This window comes from Asparagus officinalis, chromosome 4 (assembly GCF_001876935.1).
Source record: "Asparagus officinalis chromosome 4, Aspof.V1, whole genome shotgun sequence".
NCBI classification, from domain to species: Eukaryota; Viridiplantae; Streptophyta; class Magnoliopsida; order Asparagales; family Asparagaceae; genus Asparagus; species Asparagus officinalis.
Window position 1 is genome coordinate 10556173 of NC_033797.1, and position 16650 is coordinate 10572822.

Sequence of the window (16650 nt, forward strand, 5' to 3'; positions counted from 1 at the left end):
TCTTCTCTGGTGTTGCTCTATTCTGTTTCCTTTTGACGCATTCATGAATAATCTGCCTATCCATTCCCTTCATTTTGTACTTCTTTTAGATTTCTGAATTTTCCAGCCGCTGGTAATTTATCTCATAACTTAATATTGAAGTACAGCATTTTTTTTAACAAAATTGACAAATTTCATGCTGTTACTTAACCAAAATTTCCACCAAATCAGGTCATAACCTCCCACTTACTGCAATTTCAGGACTATGCTAATTGCCAATGCAGGCGACTGCCGAGCTGTACTGGGAAAGCGTGGCCGAGCCGTTGAGCTTTCCAGAGACCACAAACCAAATTGCAACACCGAAAGGCTACGAATCGAGAAACTTGGTGGAATTATCTACGACGGTTATCTCAATGGTCAGCTTTCAGTAGCCAGAGCCCTGGGTGATTGGCACATGAAGGGGCCCAAAGGCTCTCAGTGCCCTTTAAGCGCCGAGCCTGAACTCCAAGAAACAATACTCACAGAGGAAGACGAGTTCTTGATTATGGGCTGTGATGGGCTTTGGGATGTGATGAGTAGCCAGTGTGCTGTTACTATAGTGAGGAAAGAACTCATGGCTCACAATGACCCTGAGAGGTGCTCAAGGGAATTAGTTCAAGAAGCGCTCAAGAGAAACACTTGTGATAATTTAACTGTGGTGGTTGTTTGCTTCTCACCTGATCCACCCCCTCATATTGAGATCCCAAAAACCCGAGTTAGGAGAAGCATTTCTTTGGAGGGCTTGCATTTGCTCAAGGGGGCTTTAGATACTCATGTCTAATTTTCTTTTTTTTTATGTACGTGGGCTTTCAACATTTGGAAGTTCATCTATTCAATGTAGTTTGCAAAAGAAATCGGGGTTTTCTAGCATTTGATCCTCTTTTTGGAATAAAGATGCAGCGTGTGATTTTTGCAAGGTATAGGTTAATCATGTATGTTTTGAGTTCAAATTATTTGCCTTGTATGAAAATGTAATGCTCAATCATGTATGTTGAGTTCAAATAGCTTGTCTTATATGAGAATTGAATGCTTGTGATAGTTATCATCATATAGCATACACTCTTTTTGGTAACTTGAGCTTCAATGGTATCAATCAATGGAAATATTAGGGGGTAAACAGAGGTTGATGAGTCACTTTATAATGTTGACTAGTGTGTTGCCCTATAAACCAGAAGAAACCTTATGCGTCCAAACTAATGGATACATATACAGTCTAATAGGGGGAAAATTTTCAAATTCGCACTCGACTTCTCGTTCTTATTTTCAACCATCCAAAGACCACTGTTTGATCGACTTCTTCAATGCATGAAAGGGAGCTGGAGATGGCATTAATCTCCTATAAATATCATGAAATCAATTATACAATTTGTACAAAAAGAAGACCATTCCGTCTGGTTTTAGTGCATAGACATCATCAAATCATTGAGCAAATAATGCCAGTATTCACAATCTCCATGAAATACAACTCATTTATTGAAGAACAAGAAAACAACAACTTTTCGCCATTGCATCAGTTCATCAAATCAAAAGGGCTTCACAAATATTCACAAATATTCAGAATTCACAAAATTCTCAAGTTCCCATAAAAATACCAGGAGAAAGCTCTCCCCATACTTGATATACTTTCACAAGGATTAAACTTTGTCCCCTCCCTTTGCTTGTATTAAGCACAAAATCTTCAGTCAGTCCTCAAACTTCGAGTTCAATCAAAATTGTCTAATTTACATATAGGATGCTTCAAAATCTGGAGCAATCACCAGCATTCTCCAAAGCGCACAATACTCCATTTTCTTCTAATCACAAAACCTAGAGACAAATGCATTGTTTTTGTGCACATTAGGAAAGATATCGCTCCTCTCCATTTCACCCTTTGAGGAACTTCGGACCTTTGCATCTTAATAATCTGTTTGAGCAAACTAATATGGTCCATCCTCTACCGCTTTCCCATGAGTCAACTTGTGGCCTCCCCATCACTCAATTTGTCAATCTAGAGCTCTGATAGACTCTCAGTCATAAAACGTTGACATACACAAATCTTCAACATTAACACCTACCAGGGCTTTCCATACCCCAAGGTATAAAAGCAAGAGGGTAACCAAACCAATCAGCATGTCCAAAGGGTGAAGCAGCTTCAAATTCAGACATTGGCGACACAACAAGCGACGTGTGGTACACAGTATGTACCAAGTACTTCAACAAAATCGTTCAATCATCTGTATAATTATTGCATAAAGCATCCATCGCCCGAGTTGTGCTTTCGAGTTTCATCTCAAATCTTTCGTTCACGAGGAAGCAGCTCCATGTAAAACTATCAGGAACTATACCCCTTTCCACCATTTGCACAAGGAAATTATATGCCCTTCCTTCATCCCCTTGTTTACAAAGAGAACAAATCAAAGGATTATAACTTTCAGTGGTAGGCGAACATCTCCTACTAACCATCTCATCTAACAACTTCAATGAACTTCTAAAATTTCCCTCCTCACAAAATCCATGAATCAAAGCATTAAACGTTGAAACCATAGGAAAATATCCTCTCTCCACCATCTCATTCATCAAACCAAAAGCTTCACGAACATTCCCTCCAATGCTAAGCCCTACGATCAAGCTAACATATACAAATACGCTCGGGATATCCCCTTCATTAACCATCTGATCAAAAATAATTTTCCCTTCTCCAATTTTACCCTCTTCGCAAAATCCCAAAATCCTCAAGCTCCTACCAACAACTCTAGGAAACAAACTCTCCATCTTCTTAAGAAACTCATAACCTTCTTCCAACCTATTCTCTTTGTAAAAACCATACAAGAGACTATTATAAGGACTAACCCTACTCTCATACCCTCTCGTTTCTTCCATCATATCCAAAATTCTCAGTCCATCTTCAACCCTCCCCTCCAGACAAAAACCTCGAATCAACAGATCAAACGTCTCAAAATCCGGAGAAACCCCAACCATCCCCATCTCTCTAAACAAATCCATACCCGAATCCACTTTACCCGAATCACAAAACCCCGATATCAGCGCATTATAAGTATGCACATTTGCAAGGCATCCTTTCCTCTCCATCTCCTTCAATACCCTTCGACCAACCTCGGGCTTCTCCATCCTACAAAAACCCTTAACCAAGCTATTATAACTCACAACATCGACGACCCCCCCTTTGCTCTCCACTCTCTCCAACAACTCCACCGCCTCCATTGCACGCCCGTGCCCGCACAAAACATCCACAACCTTCGTAACCGTTATCTTATCGGGCACAAACCCGGAATCAAAGCACTTCTCTAGCATAACGAGAGCCTGGACCAAATTATCCTCTTTGCAATAAGCAGATATCAAAATATGGAACGTAACATCTGAAACCTCGTCCATTTCACCCATTAAGCTCCTACCCCTTCCGACACCCCCATTTCTACATAACCCATGAATCAAAGTGTTGTAGATTACCGAATTCGGCTTCAAGCTCGCCGAAGACTTCATCAGCTTCAACAGCTTGAACGCCTCTTGAATCCTATTGGCGCCGCAGAGACCCTTCATGAGGATCCCAAACGTGTGCTCGTCTCGAACGCTCATCCCCTTCCGAAAGAACTTGCGGGCCAGGTCGATGTCTTCCTCGACGAGGACGTTGAGGATTGAGTTGAGGACTCTGAGGGAGGGTGGGTTCTGAGGGGGGAAGAGGCCGAGGAGTCTGATGGCTGCGTCGGGCCGGTGGGCCCGGCCGAAGGCCCGGATGAGGGGGAGGAGGGCGGGCTCTGGCGGGGGGTGAGGGGAGGAGAGGAGGAGGCGGTGGGCTTCTTGGAGGTTGTTGGAGGAGATGAGGGAGAGGATTTGGGGGCCGAGGGTCGGTGGGCTGGGCTTTGAGGCCCATCTGAGGGTTTGGGGGGGTTTTGACGATGGGGGTTTTGGGCGAAGGGCGAGGTGAGGGATTTGATCGTGGGCTGGGGTTGAAGGAGAGGAGGAAGAGAGAGATTTGATTTTGGAGAGGGATTTGGAGAACTTTGGCATTGCGGCTTTTGTCGAGAGAGAGCGCGCAAGCCAGGGCTGCAAAAAGAGTGCAGATTTTATAGAAACGCCCTCGTAGAAAGGACCGATCTCATTCCCCACCCTTCTCCGCTCATGGCTGAGAAGTTTAGGGCATGTTTGGATTTGTAGGGGGTGAAGGGAAGTTAAGGGAAACTGAGTGAAGGGAAGGGAAGGGAGTTCCCTTCCCCTTGGTTACACCCCAATTTGGGGGGTAACAATTTTTATACTATTAGAGGGTGAACCAAGGGGAACTAGGGTGAATTAACTTAACCTCCTAAGTGTTCCCAAACAAGGTGAATGGAGGTGAATGGTTCCCCTCCCTTCCCCTCACTCCCATTACCCTCAATCCAAACAAGCCCTTAAGCTTTCCTTCTCTCTACCCGGGGCCCGAACTCTCACGTTCCTATAAGTGTGTAGACCACACAAGACCCTGTATCAAATATAGAAAAGTATCAGGGCTTATCTAAAAATAAGCCAGTCGAGAACTTGAAGCCAGACCAAACCCATACAAAACCCCAAGCGAAGCCGCCTCCTTTTCTCATCGTCGCCTCTTTGCTCCTCATCCATGGCATCATCAATCCAAGAAACAAAGAAGAAGAAACGCCACCAAAACCCTAAAAAAACCAAAACCTCAGAAACCCTAACCCTAAAGGAGGTCAAAACCCTAGGGAGCCAGCTCCTCTCCTCAAGAGCTCACATCAACAACCTCCCAACCCTTCTCTCGGTTCTTTCCCCTTCTTCACCCCTCAAATTCTCTCTCGAAGCCCTAATATCGCTCCAATCCTTCTTCGTCCCCCTCGTAAATGAAATCCCTTCGAAAACCTTGGCGGATCCGAGTAAAGAGAAGGATCCGGAGTTGGTTTACAAAGCTTGGCTTCGCGCGAGATTCGACGAGTTCGTGAACTCGTTGATTGAGACTGCGGTTGATTCTCGATCTGAAGAGGCGCTTAAAGTTAGAATCTTTTCACTAAACTGGTTTCTTTGGGCGTGATGTAGGTGAATTTAATGGAGTTGCTCTTTGTTATCTGTTCCAGGATGTGGCATTGGATGCAATTATGGATTTTGTGAAGCTGGGGAAAGATGGGAAGTTTCAGTCTGCTATCTACCATCGGCTTCTTCACTCCATTGTAAGTTTTATTTTTTGTTCAGTAATCCACTATTTTGGTAGGTTCCTGGCGGTATTAAACATGCTGAAGTTAGGAGGAATACAATTAGTTTTACCGGAAAGAATGTAGCTCATTCAATGTCATACACCATTTGGGAATAGTGCAAAGCAAAACAAGAGGTCTTCTGCCTGGTAAATCATATCATATCATATATATACTCTCTTTAAAAGCACGAGTTCGGAAAATCTTTTTTAGACAAATATATCCCTTTATAGTTTGAACTACCTTATCTATAATCAAATTCTAATTTTCAATGGTCAATATTACCCTTCACTATTTTGAATATTTTATTTATATCTTAATCTATCCTAATCATAATCATATCTTATCCTAATCCTATGTGAACCATGTTTAGCTTAACAATTTAAAAAAACTAATATTAATAAAATATATAAAACATAAAAATGATATTAGCTTGTTAAGATAAAGAAATTACAAGTAAATAACATATTATAATACATGAAGTATTGTAAAAAAAACCATAAAAAGTTTTAAAATTGCAGAAAAGACCCTGAAAAGTTCAAAATTATAAAAATCATCCCAATGTCTCAAAACTTAAAATAAAAAACATGAAATTAAAAAATTAACATCAGTTTGCAAAGAATTTAAAATTTACAGTTAACACCTCAATGTCTCAAAAATTATAAAAACACCCTCAAAAGTTTAAATTACAGACAAGCACATTAAAATTCTAAAATTTTAAAACTTACAAACAACACCCCTTAGACACCTAAAAAAATAAAATTTGCCAAAATTAACCTCAAAATTTTTAAAAAACTCCTTCAAAAATTAAAAATCGTAAAAAAAAACTTTAAATTTTTAAAAATTTTAACTAGCACACATCAAATTCGTCGATTGGTAGACCGCTGAAATTTTTATATTTTTCAAAATTAATCTATAGTTTTAATAATTGCAAAAGACACCCTCAAAATTTTAGAGTTACAAAAAATATACTAACATTTAAAAAATTACCACCAACACATGAAACATAGAATTTACAACTACCAAACTTAAAAGTAATTTTTTTAAAAAACTCTTTTAAAATTTTAAAAATTATTAATCACACCCTCAAAGTTCAAAACCACAAAAATGGGCTAAAATTTTAAAACTTGGCAAAGAAAAGTGTAATTGTTTGGTATTTTTCGTATATATATATATATGTATATATATATTAAAATTTCTAATTTAGGGATTTACTATCCATTTTCAGCATCTAAGAATATATATATGTATATATATATTAAAATTTCTAATTTAGGGATTTACTATCCATTTTCAGCATCTAAGAACAGTCTAAGTAGATACTGGTAAACAAAAACAATAAGAATTGATTAAAAACATCTGGTTAATGGATAAAAATTTTAAAAATATTATAGATTAAAAATTATCGGCACTATATAAATTAAAGTAATTTCATATAATTTTAGTAATAAGTTGGGGTAGCCAAAATACATTCATAACATTAATTGATAGATGTTTAAATCCATAGAAATGATAAAACACTATAATATTATACCTTAGCATTAATTGATTTTAATTTAGAAACTTTAATCTTTGACGTTAATAATATTTATAGGGTAAAAGAATACAAGGAATTACATATGGAGAAACTATTAGAATATTTAGAGATAACTTTAAAAGAATTGAGTTATTTCCATTGCAAATGGGAAAGTGATGGAAATAAATCTAAAATTCAGAAAACGTCAATGAATCACTTGAATTGGCATTAACATAAGACATATCTATTAATGAAGCACTGAATGAGTTACATTAAAAAATAATTTAATAACTTTATCCTAATCAAAGAAAAAATCTCCATGGAAGACATAAGAAAAATTAGTAAGTATTCATAAATTCCATACTGTGTTCTTCAAATTAAATATTAATATTATAATCTAAGAGAAATTGGTAATGAATAATGCAGGTATTTAGTTTAGATCTTTATGGAAAATGACAGGGATAGAGCAAAGGTAATATTATTGAAATAACAGAAATTCTTATTGGATGCACATCAGAAGAATTCATTTTAGAGGAAAATAAAGAGATAGCTTCTAATTTATTTAAGTAATAAATTAGGAACACAAAGAATTTTATATATATGAAATTAATATTTATTCTCATTGAAATAGAAAAAAAATCAAAGTCTATATTTTGAGCAGTTTGTGTTGAACATCATAAGTACATTTGACTTCTTTGTAAAGTTAAATGAGATGATAAAAAATTAACGAGCCTAGGAAAGATAATAGCATAAAAAATACAAAATTAGCCTGATGTCACAATTGATGTAGATGATGAAGACAATACTCTAGAATTGTCCGAGAAATGATAAATGATAAACCTGAAGAAGGATTGATCTTAACTCAATAAAAAATAAAATAGAAGAAATAAAAACAATATTTTATGAATATTTTATAGAATAGTTTAATTATTTTGAGTGAAATTAGGAATCTTTAGAAGGGAGTTTCATGAATTTTTTTTAGTACTTTTATATTCTTATGTGGATGTTTTTATCATATAAAAGTATACTAGATCAGCATTAATCTTTAATTTATATTTTTTTTGAAGTCTATCAATGATTAGGAATAAACTTCATATTCTCTTTTGCATCGTTTTAACATACTTTAAATCAATCATTTTGCCATATTGGTTTTAAATATTCACCTTCCTTGTATAACACTATTTTAATATTTTCACTTTACAATACTATACTTTCTCAAATAAAGCTTAGTTTCATATCGGTCAAAAATAATATAAAAATTCAAATTATTTTTAAATTATATTTGTTTTTTGTCAATTCAAATATCAACATGAAAATTTAAATTAGGTGTATCCTATTTAAACAAACATAAAAAATTAATCGGGATGTAAGAGTTTAAAGAAAAAAATGAGCACAAACTGTCAAAAATACTTAATCATGGTATTAAATCACGTGCATTGCACGTGTGTAAAAACTAGTACTGAAATAGAACTGGGTCTGCGCCTATGCTGGATAAGAGCCACAAGCTTTTAGGTACCATTTAGAAATCGTATTAGGGCTCTCTGAAGTTTGGATCTGAGAAAATCTATGCCTTCGAGGTAAAAGCAAATTGGTTACAAGAACGATCCCGATATAGGATATAAGCAACACCTTGTGAAACATGTTGTAGCTTATTGCATGAAAATACAATTATAATGGCATGAGAAATTCAGTATATGAGGTATAACTAACATTTTTATTTTGATCCAGTGTTTCTCACCTGCTCTTTACCCATTTGGTGTTATACTTCGGTGTCAAATTACACCTAAAAATCGAGTATAGCTTACTGTCCTAATGAGCCTAAGATTTTGACTACATATAGGTCTTTCTTTGTCATTATACAGAGTTGCTAGTAGTCCAAAATATTATAAACTTAGAAAGGGATTTCCAATTACTAATTTAGTTTTTGTATGACTAAAGTCTCGTTACTGCATCCTTTTCATTTGGATCTTTTTTAGTTCTAAGGGTTTCACAGTTCATTTTTCAGATTGCATTACAAGCGGTAGATAGCGTTTTACCTCTTTTATTCCGATGAGCATACCTCATATTTTCTTTCTTACAATACTTCGTGTAATGCAGGTTCGTAATACATCCTCAGTTGATTCTTTGATTGATTTGCTTGCATCAAAGTATTTCAAATATCTTGATGTTCGGTATGTACTGTTTTTCTCCTCTTGAATTAATCCATATGTGAACTTAGTTTCTGGTAGGCAGTGTAAGTATGTTGACCTCATAAAGCTCAATAGTCCCATGCTGTAATGTCATGAATACTTCTAGACTTATTGGAGTCATCAGCATGAAAATCTACAAAACGGCCTCATTTGTAGTTTCTATACTATCAGTGAGGGTACAGTTTTTTTTAAAACTTCGACAAATCCAAATAGTTATGCCATATGTTATCTCTAAGAATCTATATCATTTATACTACTCAGATATCTTTATTGTCACATAACTCAGGATAAGAAATGCAAAATGTAGCTAATTTTCTCATCCTTGTTGCTCCATTATGTTAATATGTTCTTAACTCTGTCAGTTTTCAAATGATGTTGGGTCAAGAATTAACCTTTGAGCTAAACATTATCTGCTCCTTATAACCACTCATAATCGTTATCTACCTAAAATGATTATCTTTTGCATAAACTTCTATATTCCATAACCTTCCATCTCAACATATATCATCCATTGATCTTTTGGTTCAAATCTTTAAAACCAAAATTCATTGTTCTCAACCTCAAACGAGTAACCGTTAACTTTTCATATTAGCACAAATCAACACAAGTCAACTTCATTTAGTAAAATGTAAGCTTTGCCATATGTTGCATCCAGAGCAAAGCATTAAACTACTTTAAATTAAGATCAATATACAAGTGCATTTAAAGGGATGAAATCGATTGCTTTCCATGCTCTGTTTTTGCTTCTGCTATTGCTTCTTAATGGGAGAAGCATAGAGATCGAGATCTTTGCATGCTGTAACTTGTGACAAACAATAAATAAGCTCTAGCAGTTTCTGGGAAAAAGAACAATAAAATGAAGTATGTGGTTATCTGGGCTTCATATTATTTGTACATGCACTAGGGTGCACATGTGTTTCCCTTTTTGTTCATCAATGAATTCTCTTACTGGTGGATTTTTCAAAGAAGAGCTGCAATGAGATTGTTTGCATAGAAACCAAAAGCATTTTGCTTGTACGTTATACTATATTATAGTTCTTTATGAATATCTTACTATACCTCTTTTTGTACAAACCTTTACCGATCTAGAATTTAGAACTTTTGATTCATTACACTTTTACAGTGTTTTTTGTGAATGCAGATTGCAGACTCTTACTTCTTGCAGATACTCTTCTTTTTTAAACTATTTTTCTGTAAACTGATTGCAAAAGTTAGTTTTTTTCTTTTATATTAAGTTAATCCCCTTTATATAATTGTTTCAAATGGACTACATACGACCAAAGTCTATAGATGTTTATTCTTACTTATCATTATCTTCTGTAATCTTTCCTCTGGGTTTTAAGTTTTTCTTTGTGTACCTGAACCTAATGACTTCTAATGTTGGTACCTCTAATGAATTAGTGGTATACATGGATAGTTACTATCATACGTTCTTAATTTTTCCTCTTTGTGCAGTTATTTCACCTATACAAGTCTGTATAAGGTTGCTAATGATTCTAACTCAAGACATATGGCCGGTAACTATTTCACTTTTCATGTGACTTTTGTTAGATTTCACTATTGCTTTTTTAAAACTCTTTTGGTGGTTGTCCTTGGCAAATTTTCCTATCCGAAATTTATGTTAATTCATATTCTAAGATATGTGTCCCTTTTTTTCCCTGGATTAGACTGCCAAAAAGAGGACTCACAGACTAAAGGAGAGCTATCTGAGTCTAGGTAAGCTTAAGAATTTACTGGAAGAATAATTTCTTCTCTTTGACTTACGTACAACTATATACATTCATACTTTTTGATAATGCCTGACTTGCATATATTTTCAGTATCACCAACATTGTTAATTAACATTGCTATTTATCTACTTCTGAATTTGGTCCCATTTGTGAAGTATGGCAAATTTTGAGCCCATAAGTGACTATTGCATGTGATCATATGCCCGACTTCGATATACAAAAGAAACGGAAGAATATAGAGAGGAGAAAGAAAAAGAATAAATTTTGCTGTCTCTCATCTGCTTCCACCAGTGCAGCTGTCACTGTTAGAAGGCATTCTGACTTGGAGACATCCTGACTTCCGCCTAGGAAGCTTTGCTGTTTCCACTATTTCCCCTCTTATATTCTCTCGTTTGTTTTTTCTTTTCTTTTTTGAGGCAAGTTTCAGCTTTCTCATGTTGATCACTTAAGCGTCGTCTTAGGGAATAATTAGACACAAGTGGCTTACTAGATACTCCTATATATGTCATGCTTTCTGTAGTTCTGGGTATCGATTGTTGAGGTGCTTGGTAGTAAGGGTGGGCTAAGTCTTCGTTGAAGCTAGATTTCTGGGGCTGGCCTATTTAGGTTTCCTGAAAGTGGCAGGGCTGGGGTGGTGGATCAGGTCAAGTTTTACCTGAACGATTGAACCTGCTAGGCCAAATATCCAAACCCAACAATTCCAGGTACAATCATGTAGGTTATTTAAATCTGACTTGCCTGAACCATTCATTAGATGGTTAGAGTCGGGTTGAGTTTGGATTTTGTAGAAGTTTGATTAGATGCTATGCATTTGGCGATAAAAATACAGATTATTTGATATTTGGAAGTCTGAATAATAAAGAGAGGATCTTACTGCTTCGAGCATTCTCTGAAATCTTAAGAGTAAGGGCTGTGTATAAGCTGTTAACTATACCAGGAATTATGTAGCTGAAGGTGGATGATTGGGAATCTAATAAACCCATTGCATCCGAGGCAGACACTTGCCAAGTTTCTAAACATGAAACTTAATAAATTATTCTAGAAAAATTGATATCTGCTAATTGGATAATCAACAGATTTTACATTCACTGAGACTATTAAACAACTTCTGAGTTCAGTTATTATGTTGGACAATACGCTGATGATGAATATGTGTTAATAATTTATAGTTTTTAGTTTGCAGTTGGATTACAGATAGTCTTATACTAACTGGATGTTGGTTATAAAGTTACAGGGACCATCGCTGAGAACTGTAATTAAGAACCTTTATTCAATAATTAGATAAATCCTAGTCTGTGCTACATCCTTGACGACTTTAGGCACCCGGCGGACTCTGAGCAATTACCTAGCATATTTTTGAAACACTGTTCTAGAAAGGTCAACAAGAGCAGTTTTAATCATGGATCTTTCAAATGTTATATCTTTCCCTGTGTGCATGTGTATGTGCGCGTGCGTGTATGTGCATACACACATTGATGGGATAATGTATGAGTTGGTCTTACTCTTTCAACTGAAGTGGTTTGGCTTGAATATTTAGATTCTTAGACTATTGAGAGCTTGACTGGATGCGATTGAATGAGCAACTTTTTTCATATCTCTGAAATAAAGAACTGTTAGACTGGCTTGAGAAACAATTTAGATGCTGATTTATAGGTTTTAAAGTGAGCAAACTATGAGGATATGATTTTCCATGGCACCATACACCTTAATCTTGTTGCAAAAGTTTTGTCTTGCAAAAGTTTTGTCCTGGTTAATTATCTGAGAGAAGTTGTATAGTTTATTATACAGATTTAGATCATATCTGTTGATAAATTCTTATTGAGTCTCAAATTTTAATATGTTATATTATTTCATTAGTATCATTGTTGCCTATGTTCATTAAAGTTGGTCATTTATTTCAACATTGCGAGTAATGATCTTGTTTTTCCATTAAATATCTTTCTTATGTAGCAGAATGGAGACTGCTGTTCGCATAATTTACTATATATTATCACACATCCCGCCTATGGAGTCGACCGATAAAGAACCAACATATGAGATGTGGAGCCAGTTGGGTAAGTATCAGTCTTTTACAATTACTATGATAATATTTTTACTTCTCATGTGTAGCACATCTAATAACATATTAGGCACTTTTGATATACAACATCATGGATACTTTCTTCTATCTTGTTTATTATGACTTAGTAATGCCTGTTGCAGTGAATGAGAATGAAACATTGATGTGGTCATTTTATATCTATGCTACAATAGATGCAACGTCTTTTCTTCATTCAACATTCAGGTGCTTTGTGTTTTTTTCCTTTACTGAAATCTTTTCTTTCAACCTGCGATTTCTTTGAGTTGAGCTTTATGTCATTTTTATATTGTCATGTGAAAATAAGCTACTGAATACAAAAAATTGTTTGTTTATTGTTAAACGAACTATGAAATTGAATAGAATTAAATAACTCGATGAACAATTAACGAACTGATTATTAATTACTCGGTTCGTTTCCGACGCTACTTGCAAGTTACATCTTTAGGTGAAGAATGACGGCATTGACTGGCTAGTGATGTCTATAGACCACTGTAAACCCTCTATTTCCTTGATTACCACTTCAACTCCCAAGATTCCGTTCTTTTATGGCCATTTCACTTTCAGAGATTTGCATTCAAATATCACTTTTAGAATATTGTATTCCCTTCCATTGACTTCACATCATTGGTTTTATGTGGCAAACATCATTGCGGTTTGACGAATGCACTTTTAATGTTATCCAGGTATCTCACCAAAAGAAGCAGAAAAGGCATCTTCCGACCCCTTGTCTGGCAATTCAAAGTCCCAAAAACCAAAGGGTATGCACAGTGAAGTAAGTTGACAGTACCGTCTTCATCTTACCTTTTTTTAAGTTTCAGAAGTTATATGTGTGTACATTAGACCTTTTAAAAAAATTTGCATTTTGTTCATGTTTGCATGCATACATGGAGTTGTGTCTGTTCCTGTTCCTCCAGCGTCCTGCTCCTAGGCATATTGATGCACACATGCACTTTGTTTATGTTTGCATGCATACGTGGAGATGTAGAGTTGTGTTCTGTTCCTGTTGCTGCAGTATCCTGCTCTTCACCATCACTCTTTGTACAAGTCTGCAAGATTCAAGTGGATTTTATCATTGATGTAAATTAGGACGTTCATTGATCTATTTGCTGTGCAGGAAGTCAATTTCTTATGTATTCCATGTCGCATATTAGTGAAGTCTAAAATTCTATCACCTAACGAAGATAGATAAGCCTTTGCTTGGTCCTTAGAAGCATATTCTGATCAGTTCGCTTTCTCCATGTGTCCGAATTCATTATAAATTATTTTGTTGTTAAGCATTCTCTTATTCTCTCATAACTTTAGCACTTTCACTATATTATTTGTTAAAAATGTATAATATTCTTTAGGCCATATAGCCGGTTACTTTGTTCTGTAGACGATGAATTAGCACTCTGATTTAAAAACGCTGACCTGCAAATCTTCTGGGGACCCACATACATTCGTTTCTGATACTTCTTTTCTAGTCCAAACTATTATTTCATGATATCCACTAATATTGAGAGATCTGTTAGATATCTTTGAGCACCGAATTTTTGTGTGAACACTTTTATAGGACATTATGAGAAACTAACAAAACCAAAGTCTTTTATAGGATAATATGCACATCAAGAAATCAAAAGAGATTGGTGGATAATGTAAAGCTGACTTCATTGTAGGTGGGCTATCATAATATATGTTCGTATATGATTTGCTACATAATATGGCAACTAAGTTGTATAATATGTTTTGTTCTGCAAACCCTGTTTTAACTTCATTTTTTATACCATGAATAATGAAAATAGGTCTAATTTCAGTCCCTTCTCACTTGGTGAAGCAACTATCTTTTACCAAGTTTAATAAAAGAAGTGGTACAAGAAGTCGAAGATAAATTTATCACTATTTTCAACCCTTCCATCTTTTAGTGATACATCTTGCTTTAGCTGATATTTTACTTTCAGCTTTAGCTATGTTTTACTTTCAGTTTTTTCTATGAAATTTTAAGCCTCCATAACAGAACAGTTGGTTAAAATAAATATAATTTTTTTAGCATGTTGAAGATATTAGTATGGAGGGTTTATAGACCTTGGCCCAATTATGGACAGTAATCATAGTGCCAGGGTCTTTGCAGCAGACAATTACAAGTGAAGTGATGGGTTATTTTTCGGGTTATTTTTCCTCTTGGAAATATTTTCTTCCTAACCAGTCAATGAAAACCTCCAACAAAGATGATGAAGTCATGGACTTAGATGTTTAGGCTGCTAAATCAAATTGCAACGCAAAATGCTTGTTTTTGCAGCACAACTTCTGCATCTCCAAAGTAATTTCCTTTAGCTTGTGATTTCTTGGATGTCCTTTTTTACCAAGGTTGTTGATAGCGGATAGCGTCGCGTCGCGTCGAGGTACCGCTAAGGTTATTTGGGGCTATTGCGACAAAATAGTGGCAAATAGCGTATAGCAAAATAGCGGTCAAATATAAATACATTTAAATATTCTAAATAATAAGAAAAATCATATACAACTCTACAAATGTATACTTGATGCCTAAACATGAAATAGATGTGTAATAATTACTACTGTTATAAATAGCGGTAAATAGCCCCGCAATAGCGGCGCTAATAGCGTTAGCGGTCCCTTCCCGCGACGCTATCGCCCGCTATGCTATCACACAATAACGGTGACATATTATGGAATATGTTTGTTCGCAAAAGCGACCAATAGTGTGTCATAACGGTAAATAGTAAGCGATTGCATTCGAAATTTGTTTTTTGACTGCTATTTAAAAGCGGTTTGAGGCTTATTTTTTTAAAATTAAACTCAACCCTTGACCATTGCATTCCACCGTCTCCTGTGATTTTCAGCATACTCCCGCCACCTCTCATAGCCTATGTCACCTACCTTGATACTTCCTCTCACCTCCTTCACCGTGAGCTCCTTTTAGGGCAGTCCTGTCACCGCTAAGCTCTTCTTCTCGAAGACGATGACTTTTTGACTCCTCTAGTCATCTTCGGTATTACGTGATGGTTACATGTCTATTCTTCTCGAAGACGATGACTTTTTGACTCCTCTAGTCATCTTCGGTATTACGTGATGGTTACATGTCTATTTCATGTTTAAGATCTCTTTAAATCACTCCTCTAGTCATCTTCGGTATTACGTGATGGTTACATGTCTATTTCATGTTTAAGATCTCTTTAAATCATCCAATATGTACTTTTAGATTTTTTAGATTTTTCTTTAATTTTTTTAAGTATTTATACATATCTAAATTAGACCGCTATTTGACTTTACGTTTTTTACCGTTATTTTACCGCAATAGCCCGAAATAGCCTTAGCGATGCCTCACTGCTACGCGACGCTATCCGCTATCGATAACCTTGATAATTACATAATATTAACAAAACACTATAATTATAAAGAATAAAAAACGTACCTGCTTATCAAAAAGACCGTTATTTGTCCAATTTCTTCAACTTTCAAGTCTCTAATATAAAAATGCTCAACAATAAAAAAGCATTGATTAGTAACATCATCATTATATTAACTACTAGAAATTTGACAAAAAATAAAATATTCAAGTATACATTCACAAATGTTCGTCCACAATTCCAGTAATTAACTACGTGTCCTTTTCTCACCCTAACCAAAATAAAACCAACAGAAACGACACCAAAAGCCCACAACTCGAAGTATCCAAAACCTCATCCCCTCGAAATCTCCACCGTCCATCATTCCCAACCAACGACTCACATCCCCACACAATCTCCCCACCCTATCCAAATCCCACAACAAAAAAATCCATTTAAATCTCGCCAAAAAAAAGAAAAAAGAAAAAGAAAAATGTCATCATCGTCGATCTCCACCACCTTCATCGGCCTTCGCCAGGCTTCCCCCGAGCCCCAAACGCCCACAAACCACCACTAACATCATAAGCCCGAGGAGGAGATGCCTCAAGATTTGTGCTGGCATG

General features: G+C 35.7%; 3 protein-coding genes across 5 annotated transcripts in view; 2 read left to right on the forward strand and 1 right to left on the reverse strand.

Moving 5' to 3' along the window:
- LOC109836600 (probable protein phosphatase 2C 47) overlaps positions 1-1066 on the forward strand; it is a 2715-nt gene extending 1649 nt beyond the window's left edge. Inside the window, exon 4 of the mRNA XM_020404551.1 lies at positions 241-1066. Within this exon, the coding sequence (XP_020260140.1) occupies positions 241-799 (559 nt within the window). The 3' untranslated portion in view covers positions 800-1066. The remainder of the gene's footprint in view (positions 1-240) is intronic.
- LOC109836601 (pentatricopeptide repeat-containing protein At2g17525, mitochondrial) lies at positions 1470-4128 on the reverse strand. Its single transcript, XM_020404552.1, has one exon. The coding sequence runs from the start codon at positions 4021-4023 to the stop codon at positions 2224-2226; it is 1800 nt and encodes a 599-aa protein (XP_020260141.1). The 5' UTR covers positions 4024-4128; the 3' UTR covers positions 1470-2223.
- Positions 4521-16650, forward strand: part of LOC109836602 (nucleolar complex protein 4 homolog) — a 17581-nt gene continuing 5451 nt past the window's right edge. Inside the window, exons 1-7 of one of the 3 annotated variants that reach the window (XM_020404555.1) lie at positions 4521-4993; positions 5076-5168; positions 8803-8876; positions 10350-10411; positions 10562-10610; positions 12575-12678; positions 13388-13476. In XM_020404555.1, the coding sequence (XP_020260144.1) occupies positions 4607-4993; positions 5076-5168; positions 8803-8876; positions 10350-10411; positions 10562-10610; positions 12575-12678; positions 13388-13476 (858 nt within the window). In that variant the 5' untranslated portion in view covers positions 4521-4606. The remainder of the gene's footprint in view (positions 4994-5075; positions 5169-8802; positions 8877-10349; positions 10412-10561; positions 10611-12574; positions 12679-13387; positions 13477-16650) is intronic. The other 2 variants (XM_020404553.1, XM_020404554.1) reach the window with 2 other exon arrangements.